This window comes from Nipponia nippon, unplaced genomic scaffold, assembly GCF_047370975.1.
Source record: "Nipponia nippon isolate SJK-2023a ecotype South Korea unplaced genomic scaffold, ASM4737097v1 scaffold_22, whole genome shotgun sequence".
NCBI lineage: Eukaryota > Metazoa > Chordata > Aves > Pelecaniformes > Threskiornithidae > Nipponia > Nipponia nippon.
The window spans coordinates 2171451-2188060 of NW_028262339.1; the positions used below are offsets into that span (position 1 = coordinate 2171451).

The 16610-nt window shown below is 45.4% G+C and overlaps 2 protein-coding genes across 2 annotated transcripts in view; one reads left to right on the top strand and one right to left on the bottom strand.

The window, feature by feature from the left end:
- The window catches only part of LOC148055421 (uncharacterized), a 100897-nt gene that overhangs the window by 52854 nt on the left and 31433 nt on the right, over window positions 1-16610 (top strand). The gene's annotated exons all lie outside the window — the stretch shown is intronic.
- LOC148055423 (endogenous retrovirus group K member 24 Gag polyprotein-like) lies at window positions 6253-7372 on the bottom strand (the record flags this gene model as incomplete). Its single annotated transcript, XM_087760474.1, has 1 exon — window positions 6253-7372. A coding segment is annotated over one exon (1116 nt), but the record flags the coding sequence as incomplete, so codon positions are not given.

The window sequence follows — 16610 nt, forward strand, 5'->3', positions numbered from 1 at the left end:
TGAGGGACAAGAGGCCTTGCAGAGGGATCTAGATAGATTGGAGCATTGGGCAATCATCAATGGCATGAAATTTAACAAGAACAAATGCTAGATTCTGCACCTGGGATGGAGTAATGCCGGACACAAGTATAGATTGGGAGAGGAGTGGCTGGAGAGCAGCCCTGCAGAAAGGGATCTGGGGGTGCTGGTTGACAGTAGGCTCAATATGAGCCAGCAGTGTGCCCTGGCAGCCAAGAGGGAAAACCACATCCCGGGGTGCATCAAACACGGTATATCCAGCCGGTCAAAAGAGGTGATTATCCCACTGTATTTAGCATTGCTGCAGCCTCACCTTGAGTACTGCATGCAGTTCTGGGCCTCACAATTTAAGAAGGCTGTTAAGGTCCTTGAATGTGCCCAGAGGAGGGCAACAAAGCTGGTGAAAGGGCTGGAAGGCATGTCCTATGAGGAGCAGCTGAGGACTCTGGGGTTGTCTAGTTTGGAGAGAAGGAGGCTGAGGTGTGACGTCATTGCTCTCTACAGCTGCCGGAAAGGAGGGGAAGTGGAGAGGGAGGTGCTGATCTCTTCTCCCTGGCATCCAGTGACAGGACGCGTGGGAATGGGTCAAAGCTGCGTCAGGGGAGGTTCAGACTTGACATTAGGAAACATTTCTTTACTGAGGGGGTGGTCAAACACTGGATCAGGCTTCCTAGAGAGGTGGTTGATGCCCCATGCCTGTCAGTGTTTAAGAGGCATTTGGACGATGCCCTTAATAACATACTTTAACTTTTGGTCAGCCCTGAAGTGGTCAGGCAGTTGGACTAGATGATCATTGTAGGTCCCTTCCAACTTTTCTTTTCTTTTCTCTTTTCTTTTCTTTTCTTTTTTTTTTTTTTCTTTTTTTTTCTTTTTTTTTCTTTTCTTTTCTTTTCTTTTTTTTTCTTTTTCTTTTTCTTTTTCTTTTTCTTTTTCTTTTTCTTTTCTTTTCTTTTCTTTTTCCGGTAAGAGTAAATTACAGGTTGGAATGAAACGTTGACACGAGGGAGTGCTTTCTTGCTTTTTGTAACCCACAGGTATTGGTTCTTTCATCTGAAAAGCACCTAAAAAGCATTGGCTTGAGGAAACTGATGCATAAACAGCTTTCATTTGCAAAACCTCCGCTTCCAAAGCAAATTTCACCTTAACTAAAACAGTAATTTTTTTCAGGAAAATAGTGCTATCTGTCATGATTGCATTTGTCAAGGCTTCACAGTTGTTATTTAGAAACGCGGTGTTTGCCAGCACAATACAATTGTAGATGCAAGTCTCTGAAGAGGAAATAGCTTTGAAATGGCAAATGAAGTTTTGCAAATTTTGGTAACTACTTTAACAGTGAATTATTACTGAAAATATTTTTTGCTATACAATTACTCTATTTTCCATGAGAACTCCTGATGAGCCAGCTCAGGGACAGCAGACGCAGTGGTACCACTTTTGTAAGCTAAGGCAAAGCCTCAGTAAAGTATTAACACACATCTACAGCTGTCATCTAAGTGCTGACTGATTTAAAATAGATTATTCTTCACAGAGTGAACTGAGATGCTTAGATTATTTGATTGATTTCCATTTCTATGATAATCTCACTTTTGTTCAGTCTTGCCTCCTGTTTGATGCTAGGGATAGGTATTTGGGCTTCAGAGTTTTCCCTCAGCCCCCTCTGTATATTGTGCGTACAACAGTTGGCATTGCAGTTTGGTTTGTTGCTTGGAGACAGCTGCAGGGACGCACAGTGGCATAAATCACACCTGACTCTGTTGCTAAGGAAATAAGACCGTCTCCTGTTTTTCCTTCAGACCTTGTAATAAGAGAAGCAAACAAAATTTGTATTCAGGATATTTAAAATATTGCTTTAATTTAACAGAAGTGAAAAGGAAACTACATAATGCATATCTGTAACAGCTTTCCTGGTGATTTCCTGATTAGGAGCCATTCATCAAGAGTATGAACTCCTTTTGAAAGGTAGGCCTGAGGGGTATGACATTTAACTGTACCTGCCAATCTTGATGTATCATATAATCATTGTGGCAGCTAGAACATATTGAAGGAAGAGTGTCTGTGGTATGCTTCGGAAAAAAGACCATGCTGTTGGCCTAGTGCTTGAAAAGTGCTTGCTGTTGTGGTTTAACTCCAGCTGGCAACTAAGCACTACACAGCTGCTCACTCACTCCCTGCCCCCGCCCCGGTGGGATGGGGGAGAGAATCGGAAGGGTAAAAGTGAGAAAACTTGTGGGTTGAGATAAAAACAGTTTAATAAATTAAAAAAAAGAAATAATAGTAATAAATTGTAAGGAAAAGAGGAAAAAAATGAGAGAGAATGTGGCAATTAAACACGGACTCCACGTATGAGTTTAGGCGAAGACACTTTATTTTACAGTCTATCCCTTTTATAATGTGATCTAGTGTCCACGAGTCTCTTCAGCTTTGCTTATTGGTTCTTCAAGCTGGTGCACGCGAATTCCTCTTTCAGGGATGTATCCAATCTCATCCTTATTTTTCTGCCTCTAAGTTTCACAAACTTGTTTGTAACAAGCCTCAAGGCCACAACTGCATTCCTGCGAACCTGTTTGTAACAAGCCTCAAGGGCACAGCTGCATCTTGTCAAAGTAAAACACTATCTCATTTATTCCCACAATTCCCCCTTTTTGTTTTTCTGCCACAAAAGCTTGTTTAATCATATTCTATAGCATTTTCTGTACCCAAGACACTAGACAAGAAACTATCATTATTATAGTGCAAAGTATTAGTAACAACAAAAGACCCATTTTGATTAGAGACATTATCCACCCGCCAATTCCCCAACTTGTTAGTAAGTGATTCAGCCAACCAAATCCATCACTGCCTTGTAATTTGCTAACTTCAAATCTTTGATTGCTTTATGGATTAATTCGCAGTTATCTGATAAGTCATTCCCCATCAGTCTTCTCAGAGTTCAGTGTCTTCTGCTGTTCGTTCTTGTTATCCGATGCAAGAGCCGGTCGTACGCACCTTGCAGGTACCCACTTAGGTCCTACATCTGTTGAGACACAAGCATACCCTCTGCCCCAGGTTAGTAGATCAAAAGGACCTTCCCAATTACCTGTTTGTAGCGATTTTGTAAAAACTCGGGCCTTCTGTGGTGTGGCTGTTAAATCTTTTGATTGAAGAGACAGAAAATGAGAGATAATAACAGGAATATTATTTTCAGACATGTTCAGGTAGTTTAACACATACACGGCTTTGCTTAGTCTGTCTGCTGGAGTGGCTCCTGGCATTCCCCCTTTTTGTTTTTGCAACATGGATTTTAGAGTGCGATGTGCGTGTTCTACTATGGCTTGGCCTTGTGGTGAATGAGGAATTCCAGTGCTACTTTGAATTCCCCATCGATTAAGAAATTGTGTAGATTTACTACTAACATATCTGGGACCATTATCTGTCTTTATGCGGTGAGGGACGCCAAGGGCAGCAAAGGCTGATAGCCAGTGTCTAATAACATCTTTACTTTTTTCCCCACTGTGCGCAGTAGCCCATACAGCTCCAGAAAAAGTGTCTATAGAAACACGGACATACTTCAAGCGACCAAAGTCCATTATATGGGTGACGTCGGATTGCCAAAGCTGAAGTGCCTGTAGGCCCCGTGGGTTAACCCCTGTTGCCTGAATAGATGCAAACTGTTGACAGTCTGGGCAGGCACGCAAAATTTCCTTTGCCTCTCCCCACGAGAGATCAAATTGTTGTTTTAATGCCCTTGCGTTTTGTTTTGGTGAAAAAAGGCATGAGAGAGCCTTGCTTGTTGTGTTTTTTCCGGTATAGGTTGTGACCAAACCGGTGCTGTTAAATGATCAGCCCTAGCATTTCCTTCTGTTATGAACCCAGGTAACTGAGTATGACTTCGTACGTGCATCACAAAATATGGATGCTGCCTATTCTTAATTAACAGCCACAACTGTTTAAACAGGCTAAACAGCTGTTCATTCGGGACATGTTTAAGCCACGCTTTTTTCTAATCTGCGAACTACATTGCAAACATATAGAGTCAGAAACGAGGTTTATAGCCTGGTTAGTCCATAGAGTAAAAACTTGTACCACTGCATAGAGTTCTACCACTTGTGGAGATCCTTGTATATGATACACCTTTTCCTGCCATTGTTCGTTATCAAACCGCACAAGGGCAGCTTTTCCGGTTTTTCCAGAGCCATCTGTAAAGATAGTGGGCCCGTCTATGGGATAATTTTGACATAATGGTGTTCTCTGGATCAGAACTTCTGAATGTAATTGGATGAGTTTGTGGGCAGGATAATGTATATCTATCTTTCCTGGAAATCTTTCCAATGCTATTTGCAATGGGAGGCTATTTGCTTGGCACCATTCCAGATATTCCCCTGTCAATGGTATATAAATATGTTGTACTTCCGTGCCTGTTAATTGGACCGCACACTTTCACCCTTTACAGATAATACCTGCTAGCATTTCTAATTGAGTAACAATTGTCTTTTTGGGCTGGTATGACAGAAAAATCCATTCTAAAACAACCAATGGATCTGTTAGTGTGGGTACCCATTGGCCTAACAATCCTAAGGCTTGGTAACTGTGGGAGAATATATAAAGTTGCAGGGGTTGATCTTCTACGCGACAGTGTGCTTTTCGGTTTTGTATCGCTTGATTGAGTTCTTGCGGAGCCTGTCGTGCGTCAGACGTCAACTGACATGCAGATGCAAGGTTGTTATCTCCTTTTAGCAATTCAAAAAGAGAAGCTAGCTGTTCATTTGTCAGTCCAAGATATGGCCAGACCCAGTTGATGGTTCCTAACACTTTCTGTAGGTCATTTAGGGTTTTGATGTTCAGCTTAATCTGTATCGATTGGGGTTCAATTGTTTGTTGCAAGATTTTCCAGCCCAGATATTTCCAAGGCTCAGTTTTCTGTACCTTTTCAGGGGCTACTTCAAGTCCATATCTGTTTAGAGCTCGTCGTATCTCTTTTTCTACTGCTTGTAACTCGATTTCCGGTCTTCCGGCTATTAAAATGTCATCCATGTAATGGTAACACAATAATTGTGGATACTGCATCCGAATTGGCGACAAAGCACGGGCTACATATTGTTGACAAATTGTTGGGCTATTTTTCATTCCTTGCGGTAAAACAGTCCAATGATACCTTTGCATGGGTTCCGATTGATTGACTGCTGGCACAGAGAAGGCAAAGCGTTTCGCATCCTCCTTCGCAAGGGGAATGGTAAAGAAACAGTCTTTTAGGTCCATAACCAGGACGTTCCAATTGCGAGGAATCATTGTTGGTGATGGCATCCCAGGCTGTAAAGCTCCCATATCCTCCATAACTTCATTTATCTTCCGGAGGTCATGCAGTAATCGCCATTTTCCACTCTTCTTCTTGATAACAAATACTGGCGTATTCCAAGGGCTAGTGGTAGGTACTATATGTCTTTGTTCCAGTTGTTCCTGCACTAGATCTTTCAACACTTGGGCCTTTTCAGTAGTCAGGGGCCACTGGTCCACCCACACCGGTTCCTCTGTTTTCCAGGTTAGTTTCAGTGTGGGTCGATATTCGGCCCACTCTTCAGTGGCCCCTATTAAAAATGTGCAGCAGAAGTAGACGTAGTGGTGGTAATAGTGGTCCCCCAGGCACTTAGTACATCTCTTCCCCATAAAGTTAGCGGAGCCGGCACTATGTAAGGTTTTGTAGATGCTGCTTGACCCTCAGGAGTAATGATTTGGACAATATTAGCACTTTGCTTGGCTACCGTTGAGCCACCAATACCTGCTATGGCACCATGGGCGGAGACCAGTGGCCATGTTTGCGGCCAATGAAGAGCAGAGATAATGGTAAAGTCGGCTCCGGTGTCGATCATGCCTCTTATTGTGATTTGAGGGGGTTTTCCATGATGCAGAGACAAGGTGCATACTAATAATGGTCGGTCATTCTGTATTTGTTGTGTCCAAAAGATTTCTGGCTGGCCTGTGGAGCCAAAACCTGCAGTGCCTCTTGTTCTTGACTCAGCCTGTCGAACTTGTGCTTTGAATGGTATTAACTGAGCAATTTTGCTTCCTCTGGGAATCTGTACTGGAGGTGAGGGAGTCCATAGCATCGCTTGTAATTGTCCCTCATAATCAGCGCCTATAAGTCCTGGTAAAACAAATAGTCCTTGTAGGGTGGCACTGGAGCGACCTAATAGCAGAGCACTTAGTCCATTTCCGATTGGTCCCTTGGCTTGTAGCGGTACTTTATGCACTGCTCGGTCCGTAATTAGAATTGTGGTGTCTGTGGAAACATCCAGTCCAGCACTGCCGGTGGTGCTGGCTCGGAGACAATCGGAAAGGCTTGTAACGGCGTATTTGCTGTCTGAGTGCGCTCCGCTTTCGCGCTCCCTCGCGAGTTTCCTGATCTCGGTAATGATGGTTTGCCATCTACGTCATATTTCGATCGACATTGGTTCGCGAAATGCCTTCCTTTTTTACATTTTGGACATAGTCCGGGTGCGCTTGGTGCGCTCGGTTTTCCTCCCCTTCTCAATTGTGGGCAATCTCTTTTAAAATGTCCAGTTTTACCACAGAAGAAACGTGATTTCTGTACTTTCATTGCGGCGGCAAAAGCTGTAGCTAATGTTTCCATATTATGGGACACTGACCCCACCTTCTGGGTAGCTTCTATCATGTCCATTAAGGAGGGATTTTTTAGAGGCAAAAGCACTTTTTTACAGTCCGTATTTGCATTTTCAAAGGCTAATTTTAGGAGTAGGACCTCTCTTGCTTCTGCATTTTCGACTTGTTTTTCCAAAGCCTCTTTAAGACGATCTGAGAATGAGATATATCCCTCTCCTGTCCCTTGCTTTAGTAATGTAAATGATGTTGTCGCTCTTCCCACATCCGGCACTCTTAGTAATGCCTGTAAAGCAAGGTCTCTGCCTTGTGCTAATATCTCTGGTCGTAATCGTGCCTGTAACGTTGGGTGATTTAGCGGCGGATCCCCCATAAGCTGTGGGAGTTCTGCCCCTTGTAAAGGGTCGCCTTGTTGTCGCTGCATATTGATAATTGTGGCGTTTTGGCAGGCGGTACGCCAGGTGCTTTCAAAGATCACCTTTTGCGTTGGGGTCAATATAAGATTAGTAAGCGTGCATATATCAAATGGTACTATTTCATTTGTAAATATTCCCCATAGCAGGGATTGTGTAAAAGGAGAACCCGGTCCATGCGCAGCAACTGTTTGTCGTAGATCTTTTAAAACATTATAGCCAAAAGGTTCATGCTCATCGGGGACATTTGCATTGCTGCGTATGACGGGACACGCTACCGCTGAACAAAAAGATGTACCTCCCGCTTGCAATGCTTGGTGTCTAATCTTTTGCCACCTCGCAGCAGCGGCTTATGCCCCCCATTCCTCGGGCGGCAATTGATTATGGGTTTGTGGAGTATCGGCATTAGAAGCAGCAGAGAAAGGCAGTAAGAGTGCCGACGCAGCAGGGGCCGGGGGTGGGCGGGGAAGTGGAGTACTGGTTGCAGGGATCGGGAGGTCTAGCAGAGGTGTTGAAGCCATAGGAGCAGGTGAAGGAGAAAGCGGCGCAGAGGGTAGCGGCGGCGCGGGGGGGGTGGAGGGTTGTGCAGCCTGAGCACCCGCGAGCAAGGGCATGTCGGAGGACGAACCCGATGTCGGTGTTTCTGGCGTGCCCTGCGGGGTTAGCTCCGGAGTGGCAGCAGAAGCTGCAGCCTTTCGGTCTGACTCTAATTGTTCTAAAGAGTCTTTCAGTAAACGCCACGTCGTCAAAACACTTGTGGCATTACTGTCCCCCCTGGTGGCCGCTTCCCATAACACTTTTCCTGCTTCCTCCCAAGTCTCCACCTGGAACGCGGTCACTGCGTTTGCTTGTTGCCCGTTTTTTCGCAGCCAAGTTAACAACAACCGAACCTTTCCTTCATCATAATTTATGCCCCTTTTTGCAAGGATTCGCAAAAATATACGCAAAATAGATTTTTCTTCCGAGGACATTTGCACCTCCATTTTCCCATCCCCAGCTGCTCGCCTCTTTTTCCCGAGGCGATTAATTGTCCGGACAAGCAGCAATCTGGTCCGCTGCAATAAAGTTCAGCTGGGCTTGCCACCGGCCGCTCTCTCGTCCACGGTTCTTAGGACCGAATCACGTCGTAGGATTGAATCACGTCGTAGGACCGAATCACGTCGGGGTCACCATTTGTGGCAATTAAACACGGACTCCGCGTATGAGTTTAGGCGAAGACAAGTGAAGAAGACGACGACAACGACAACGACAATGACAATGGCGATGATAATAACACTTTATTTTTACAATCTATCCCTTTTATAATATGATCTAGTGTTCACGAGCAAGCAAAACCCATTTCATTGGCTACTGTCTTTTGTCCACGCGTCTCTTCAGCGTTACTTATTGGTTCTTCAAGCTGGTGCACGCGAATTCCTCTTTCAGGGATGTATCCAATCTCATCCTTATTTTTCTGCCTCTAAGTTTCACAAACTTGTTTGTAACAAGCCTCAAGGCCACAGCTGCATTCCTGTGAACCTGTTTGTAACAAGCCTCAAGGGCACAGCTGCATGTTGTCAAAGTAAAACACTATCTCATTTATTCCCACACTTTCCCAGCTGTCTACGTTCCTAATGCTATTAGTTAATGCTCTAGGTGCAAGGGCTAAAAACACAGAATCAGGGAAAAAAATATAGGATGTTGAACATTAATCACCTCCAGAACCACCATTTGCTGCTATTAAATATCCCATTGCATTTTTGTACAAGGATAGAGGTGTAGGTTCAATAAATTCAGCTCAAATGTTCTTTGAAGGGAGGGCAGGAAAGGCTGCTTTTGAGCTCCTTTCTGCCTCCTTCCCTCTCCTATCGGGAGAGGGAAGACATCTGGCCCCTTGTGACTCTGCAGAGTACAGTGCTATGATCAATTACATTAAAAAATTCATCTGGCCCCAGCACAGTTGTCTGTGCCATCTGATTAGATGCATTTCCAAACTGTATAAAGCAATTGGAGATGACTGAATTATAGATAAGCATTTCAGAAGAATAAATTCAGGGCTGTTAGATGTTAATGTAGGTAGTTCTTGCAGTTCTTGTAGGTAGACAGCTCGTGGGCAGTGCAACATGTCCTTTCAGGATCGGGAAAAGGAATTCCCACCTGTGTGCCTTTGAGACTATGAATAATAAAATTTCACCCAGCATTGCCCAAATGTTCTGGTTCTAGTCAGTCTGGCCTCAGTAGTGCCAATTTTATGACCATGCTACTGCTGCCTAGGGAGGATCTGAAGGATAAAGAAGTGAATTTAAGGAGTTCCTTCCCAGCCTGTCCATGCCAGGCTCATGTAAATCTCTGTGCTTGAGTTCATTTGTTCCTTGTTGTGCCAATTCAACAATTTGTGAGGTCCTGTTGTAAATCAAATCTCTTCAATGAACTGGGGTCATTTGGGACAGAGGGAGAGCAAAAATGGCTGATTTTTCTTTTAATCCAGACCATTTCCACGTGCTGCTTTTCATTTTGTCCCTACAGGTGTATTAGCACAACTGAGAGAATGGTAAATTGTGATCTGGGGACAGAAACAAATGGCTGTCATGTAAAAGAAGAGGACCTTTTAAACTAGTTTTGCCACAAAAGAAAAAGAAAATTATGGTAGAATGATGTACCTAAGGTACCAAATGGTACCTAAGGTTCATGTTCTGCAGGGAAGCTTATGAACAGTAAATCTTTCATCTTGAAGATGAACAGTAAATCTTTAGCAGGAACAGGATGAGGACATGGTGGGCATTCTTGAGTAGCACACCTTAACGCTATTATTTTTGGTGGCATCTATTTGTGGGTACTCCAGTTGAAACTAATGAGGATGTATAAGGATATTTACATAGGGATGCTCTGAATACAGAGGAAGGTTGTGACATCTCCATCACTGGAGGTTTGTAAGAACTGATTAAATTGAACATTTGCCAGGAGTGGTTTGTATAGTTGATCTTTGTGTAGTTGATCCTTCCCAGGATGGGCTGAATGAACTTGAACGACTTTTCAAGGTTCTTTCCAGTCATGATTTTTATGATTCAGTGACACACGAGACATCCGCTGCTCCCACTGGAGCGATGAATTCTCAACATCCTTGAAAAGCCAAAGTCAGCGCGTGCTGAATTATGGCTCCAGAATTAATCAGTGTTCTTGCAAATGTGGGTAAAATTGGATGGAGTGGGGGGAAAGTTAAAGAGTATAGGGATTCAGACGCAGGCTCGTGTGAGTACATCCTCTTGCAGAGGAGTGCTGTTTTTCTCGAACAGTAACGCCTATTTGCAAAAGGCTGCAGGGAGGCAGGGTGTGTGCTTCGCTGGAGAGGGAAGAAATGCTACATATCACTTCTGCCCTGAGCAAGTGGACCTGCTTCAGTTCTCGCTGGTGTTACTAGTAATGGGCGCTTAATGCTAGGCAGCATCGCACTCTGTAAATGAGACTAGTTTCTCATTCTGGACTAGGTTGCACTGGCTCCCTGCACTCCAAAAGAAAACCTGCTCTCTGCCTTTAGTGATCAAGCTCTCATTAAACAGTGAACAGCCCTTTTGTTTTGTGTTTACAAAGTTGCTTTTCCTCCTCCTCTCCCTTGAAAGCTCTGCAGAGAGGAACGGCTGTTTCGCCGCAGGAGGTCCTGAAAGGGTTAATGCCAAGATAGACAAAAGCCACTGCCTCAAAATGCCTCCTGAAAGAATTAAAGCCTAGGGGCAAGGAGGATATTGTAAATACCTTAGTCACTTAACTAAACAAAAGAAAGGCCTTTGTGATTTAGAGAGTAGTTAGAATGGTTGTAAGATAAGGGGGCTCCGGGATAATCCCATCTCAGACAACTCGGCCCTGGGAGAACAAATGCACGGAAGATGGGAAGTCACAACAGAATGACAACAGCAGCCTTGAAGGACACTGTTTACGTGATCCTAGGACTGAGTTTGCGCAGAAGCAAAGGTCAATCAGCGAACACAGTGAAGAAGACTACGAGCCTTCATCTGAAGACCCCCAAAGACCACCACGGGAGACGACTGCGCATGCGGATCGGACATTTGCATATGTTAATGAGTTCCAGGAAATCTCATGTTTATGTAAATGAGTTCTCGGAAATCCTGTGAATATGTAGGATTTTATAGTATATAATCTCTGAAAGTCTACCAAATCGGGGGAGCACTTATGGTGGAGAATCCCCAGTGCTGCCCAGCGCTGCAATAAAGGATACCTGCTTAATAGTAACTTCGTTGCTATTGAGTTTCGTTTCAGGGACTCTCCGAATACTCCGTTTCTCCCTTGGGGAGATTCGGTCTGTGAGGAGAAGCATCCGTGAATTTTTGTATCAGTCCTGTCTTAGAGCGCTGCTGTTGTTAGTCTTTTGTCACGTTTACAGGCTTTGATGACTCAGGCATTAACAAAAAAAACCCACACCACCCCTCTTTCTGAACTAAAATAGCCTAAGAGGAAATATTTTTAAGGCAAATTTTAATGCAGTTAGGTCATATTTTCTTTCTGAATGCTTGAAATGGGACTCACAGTTTTGCTGCTTGAACTGAAGCTACTGGAATGTATTATTATTATTTTTAAACAAAATTCAATACCATTGGAGTCCACTCACTTGAGATTTTTGATAGATTAAAAAAAAAAAAAAGAAGTCTTGAACATTCAATAGCTTTGAAAAGGGCTATGCATGTCTTGTAGTTTAGGGCAGTGTTTCTCAGCTGAGTTCTTTAATGCATCAGAAAATGGTTCCTGAAAGAAGTGAAAAACTTAAAAAGAAATCTGCACACATTTCTGTTTATATGAGCAAGCAAACAGAACAGGGAAAATAGAGGTAATAAAATAACTGTCAAAGCTGAGCCTAGATTTTATTGGGTCGTAAATGAAAATCACTGTAGCAATGCTATATGAGAAAGCATATGGCTCCTCAGCAAAAAAAGGCTGGAAACAGTGATGCAGGGCATGTTTGCATTGTGTGATGTAAGCCATCTTTATACCCAAGCCATGCCCAAATGATTGATACCTCCGACTGACCTAGTGAGGTGCCACCTAGAGATAAAAGCTTTGGTCTCAGAAAAAATATAGCCACGTTAAATATTTCTGCACGACACTGCATTGCCCAGCATAGGTACATGCCTGCTGCCCAGATCTCCTCCACTCTCCTTCTCAGGCAGACTTCTCAGCATGACCGAGAGCTCCTGCAGGAGGCTGCTGGGCAGCGTGGGTGGCGGGATGGATCTGGCCCCTGGTACCGAGGCGTAGCAGTCGTGGGCTGGGGCTGGACCACATGAGGTCCTTCCATGTTGTGTCTGGTCACATCGATTTCCTCCCCCTGCTCTCTTGCCCTCCTGCGAGTGAGGGGCAGCAGCCTGGTATCTCCTAGTTCCCACGCAGTGTGAATAAATGATATATTCCCTCAGGACAGAAAATTTTTCACTAAGATTACTGATCCCAATCCACAGTCAAACCCAGGTAACATGCAGTTCCCCTCCTTCCCTGCCACTGCTCAAGCCCCCCAGTCCTGTGGCTTTCTCCTCCCTGCCCTGCTCATGCCACTAGCCCTCCCCTCGTACCGGGGAGGCAGAAAAAGGAGTCGACTTCAGATCCTGATTTGTGGGGCAGTGCTGTACTGGCCTGGCAGGGTCGTATCTGGCCAGCCCCTGCCCAGGCTGGTGGAGCTGCAGTGGTGTGAAAACAGCCCCAGGTAGTGGGGCGAGAGGAGGAGTCTCCTCTCTTTCTCCCTGAGAAGGTTTTGCTGATGAGCACACCTTCTCTCCTCCCTGGCTCTAGGCTAAGGCAGGCAGCACCCTTCTGTGTGTGGCTCAGCGTTACTCGGTGGCTTTTGCAACCCCTAGAGGTTAGAAACGTTTCCTTCTGAGAAAGAGAACTGGGATTGTGGCCACGAGGGCTGGACTGCACAGCTGCGGGACACAGCAGACTTCAGTAAGTTTTAAAGGGCTGACAGTATTTTGCATGTGTCAATTTTTCCAGCCACATGGCTCTCAGTTTGTAGCATGTTAACGTATGACTTTTCATCTTGTATGCCCTTCAGAACATTTATTCACGGCGCTGAAACCTCACAACACATCTCTCAGGCCAGTAAAACTTCTGATTAACTTGTCCAGCTTTCACTGCATCATTTACACCAGAGGCAGCTGAGGTATGAGAGGGCTGGAAGACTTGAGGTTGCTCAGTGCTGTAAGGAGAGCTAGAGACTGTCCTGCATGTAGTTTCAACAGCGGCATTGCTGTCATTATTACCAGCACAACACTGTTTTATTAGGAAAACTTTTTACACTAGCACAATGCAGTTGTGGATGTAGTTACAGTATGACTACACCACTGTAGTTAGTGGCGTAACAGCAGAGATCACTAACCTTGAGTGTGGCCCGTACTCACGTGGCTGGACTGTTCTCAGCCCTTGCACGGTCAGGATCTGAACCATTGGTGCCAGAGCTCCAGTGAGACCTTTAAGCACGGACATCAACAGACTCTATAGGAGCACCAGGACCTGCTTAACACAAAGGCAGTGATGCTGTTGGGGTTTGCAGGCTGAGAGGCTTGCATATGCTCATGCGCAAAATAATTTTTATCAAGATTGCAAGAATATCCACTAAGACTATGGTATGTACTGGGTATCTGTGAGCACAGTGACCTGGTTTCAGCTGGGATAGAGTTAATTTTCTTCTTAGTAGCTGGTTTGGTGCTGTGTTTTGGATTTAGTATGAGAATAATGTTGATAACACACTGATGTTTTGGTTCTTGCTGAGTAGTGCTTACACTAGTCAAGGACTTTTCAGCTTCCCATGCTCTGCCGGGTGCACAAGAAGCTGGGAGGGAGCACAGTTGGGACAGCTGACCCAGACTGGTCAAAGGGCTATTCCATACCATATGACGTCATGCTCAGTATATAAGCTGGGGGAAGAAGGAGGAAGGGGGGGAAGTTCGGTGCGATGGATGGCGTTTGTCTTCCCAAGTAACCGTTATGCATGATGGAGCCCTGTCTTCCTGGAGATGGCTGAACACCTGCCTGCCAATGGGAAGTAGCGAACAAATACCTTGCTTTGCTTTGCTTTGCTTTGCTTTGCTTGTGCGCGCGCGGCTTTTGCTTTACTACTATTCTATTTTATTTTACTTCAATTATTAAACTGTTCTTATCTCAACCCACGAGTTTTCTCCCTTTTACCCTTCTGATTCTCTCCCCCATCCCACCGGTGGGGAGGAGTGAGCGAGCGGCTGCGTGGTGCTTAGTTGCCGGCTGGGGTTAAACCGCAACACACAGTCATGTAGGCGGCTGACACACAGCATGGTTTGTGTTCCTCTGACTAAAACCCTTAATGAAAACAATTACTAGTTTGGGACATGCGGAGACTGGAAATTACAAGGAAGGGTGAACAAGGTTTGTGCTGCTATCACAAAGATGCCCTGAGGAATGTTAAAGCAGGCTTATTCTAATCATTATTGTGAGCATGCGAGATATTTGTACTGAAACTGAGCAACGGGTAGTTTCTTAGTCATTGATGTAATCCACTTTCAAGATGGCACTATGGGAGGAAGATGATCTGTATGAGTTTTTTTCTATGAATTTCTATCATAAGCAGAGTTGCATAGCCTAGACCAAATCCTTAAGGTCAGTGGAATCTTTTGTTCAGGTATATTTTTTTTTAACAGGGTTGTGTTGTTTGGCTTTGCTATACAAATAAGCTTTTTGTTGGATAATCTGATTCACTTTTTGATTTATCTTTGAACACTCTCTACTCTTGTGAACAAAAGATTTCTGTGACTTTATCTAACAATTTGTGTATGGGCAAAGGGTCATGCAACTGTGTCCTGTGTGAAATATCGGTAAAAGTAAATAACCCATTTAGCTACTAAGCCTATCTAGAGATGAAATGGCAGGACAAACTGAGTTTAAGATAGAGCGCTAATCAAAAGGAAGCATGACTATCTGTTAAAGGCTGATTTAATAAGAACACAGTAGGAAAAAGAAACCAGTATTTCAGTCTATATGGCTAAGTATATAGACAGCAAACTCTATGGTCTGAAGGCAGAATTACATCAGAACCATATTCAGAACTGTCGTGGTTTAACCCCAGCCAGCAACTAAGCACCACACAGCCGCTCGCTCACTCCCCCCCACCGGTGGGATGGGGGAGAGAATCAGAAGAGTAAAAGTGAGAAAACTCATGGGTTGAGATAAAGACAGTTTAATAGGTAAAGCAAAAGCCGCACGCGCAAGCAAAGCAAAGCAAAGAATTCATTCACTGCTTCCCATCGGCAGGCAGGTGTTCAGCCATCTCCAGGAAAGCGGGGCTCCATCATGCATAACGGTTACTTGGGAAGACAAATGCCATCACTCCAGACGTCCCTCCCTTCCTTCTTCTTCCCCCAGCTTTATACGCTGAGCATGATGTCATATGGTATGGAATAGCCCTTTGGTCAGTTGGGGTCAGCTGTCCCAACTGTGTCCCCTCCCAGCTTCTTGTGCACCTGGCAGAGCATGGGAAGCTGAAAAGTCCTTGACTGGTGTAGTAAGATAAGGGCTGGCGACCGCAAGATCACGCGCTGTACGGAAAGAGTGAAAGGTAGACCCTCCCTTGTCTCCGCCCCTTATAACATGACACGCCTACTGCTGGGAGTATAAAGGTAAACTACTGCGCAATAAACGGGGGACTTGAACACCCACACTGCGTGTGCTGACTGTTCCTTCCCCAGCCCGGGTCGGCTGGAGATCCGCCGGTATAACCTTGATATGTAACGAACGCTACATAGTGGTGACCCCGACGTGATCGGCTGCAGGCAGCAGCGATGGAGCTCGCGGAACTCGTAAAGGTATTAAAGCTGGTAGCAACGGAGGTGGGCGAGGATAGGGTGATAAGGAAAAGGCCCACGGGCGACTGCATCCAATGGATGCTACGCCGGGGAGTGCTTGGCACTCCCACAGAAGTTTTCGACACCTCAAATTGGGGAAAAATACGCAACGAGCTGACAGAAGCGATCATAAATAATGTTGGAGGAGCCAGTGACTGGCTTCGCGCCTGGGGAACAGTAGAAAGGGTGCTCAAGAAGGGGTTTGCAGCAAAGCGGTGCTGGCTTGCCGCACGTAGCGCGCTGATGGGGCATGAATCTCCTGGGAACAAAAAGCCAACGGGTTTAGTTTCGGAGGGGACACAGGCTGGCTGGGAAGGAGTGGCCTGTGGGACACAGACGGAACTGTCGTTACTGGGGGCTGAGCCAACGGAGGAAGGGGAGGCGCAAGGAGGCTATGACGCAACGGGAACAAAGGAGTCAGGAAAGGTGTTCCCGTTACGAGCGGGGAGTCTAGAGCAGTCGCCCACGGAACCTTCGGTGCCCCCTGCACCGGCGGATCCGCCACTTCCTCGATACCCCTGGGGCGAGTTGCAACAATGTGTGGAAAGGGAGCTGACTGATAGGTTGCTGGATTGGGTCCCGGGGGCCGATGTGGGATCCCAGCGGTATCGCGAATTACGTGAAGGAAGATGGCAGGAAGGAGAAAAGGAGGGGAAGGCACCATCACCTTCTGAGGACGCCCTGTTGAATCCCAGTGATCGACGGGTACTGGACACACAGAGAGCGGAGCGCAGGA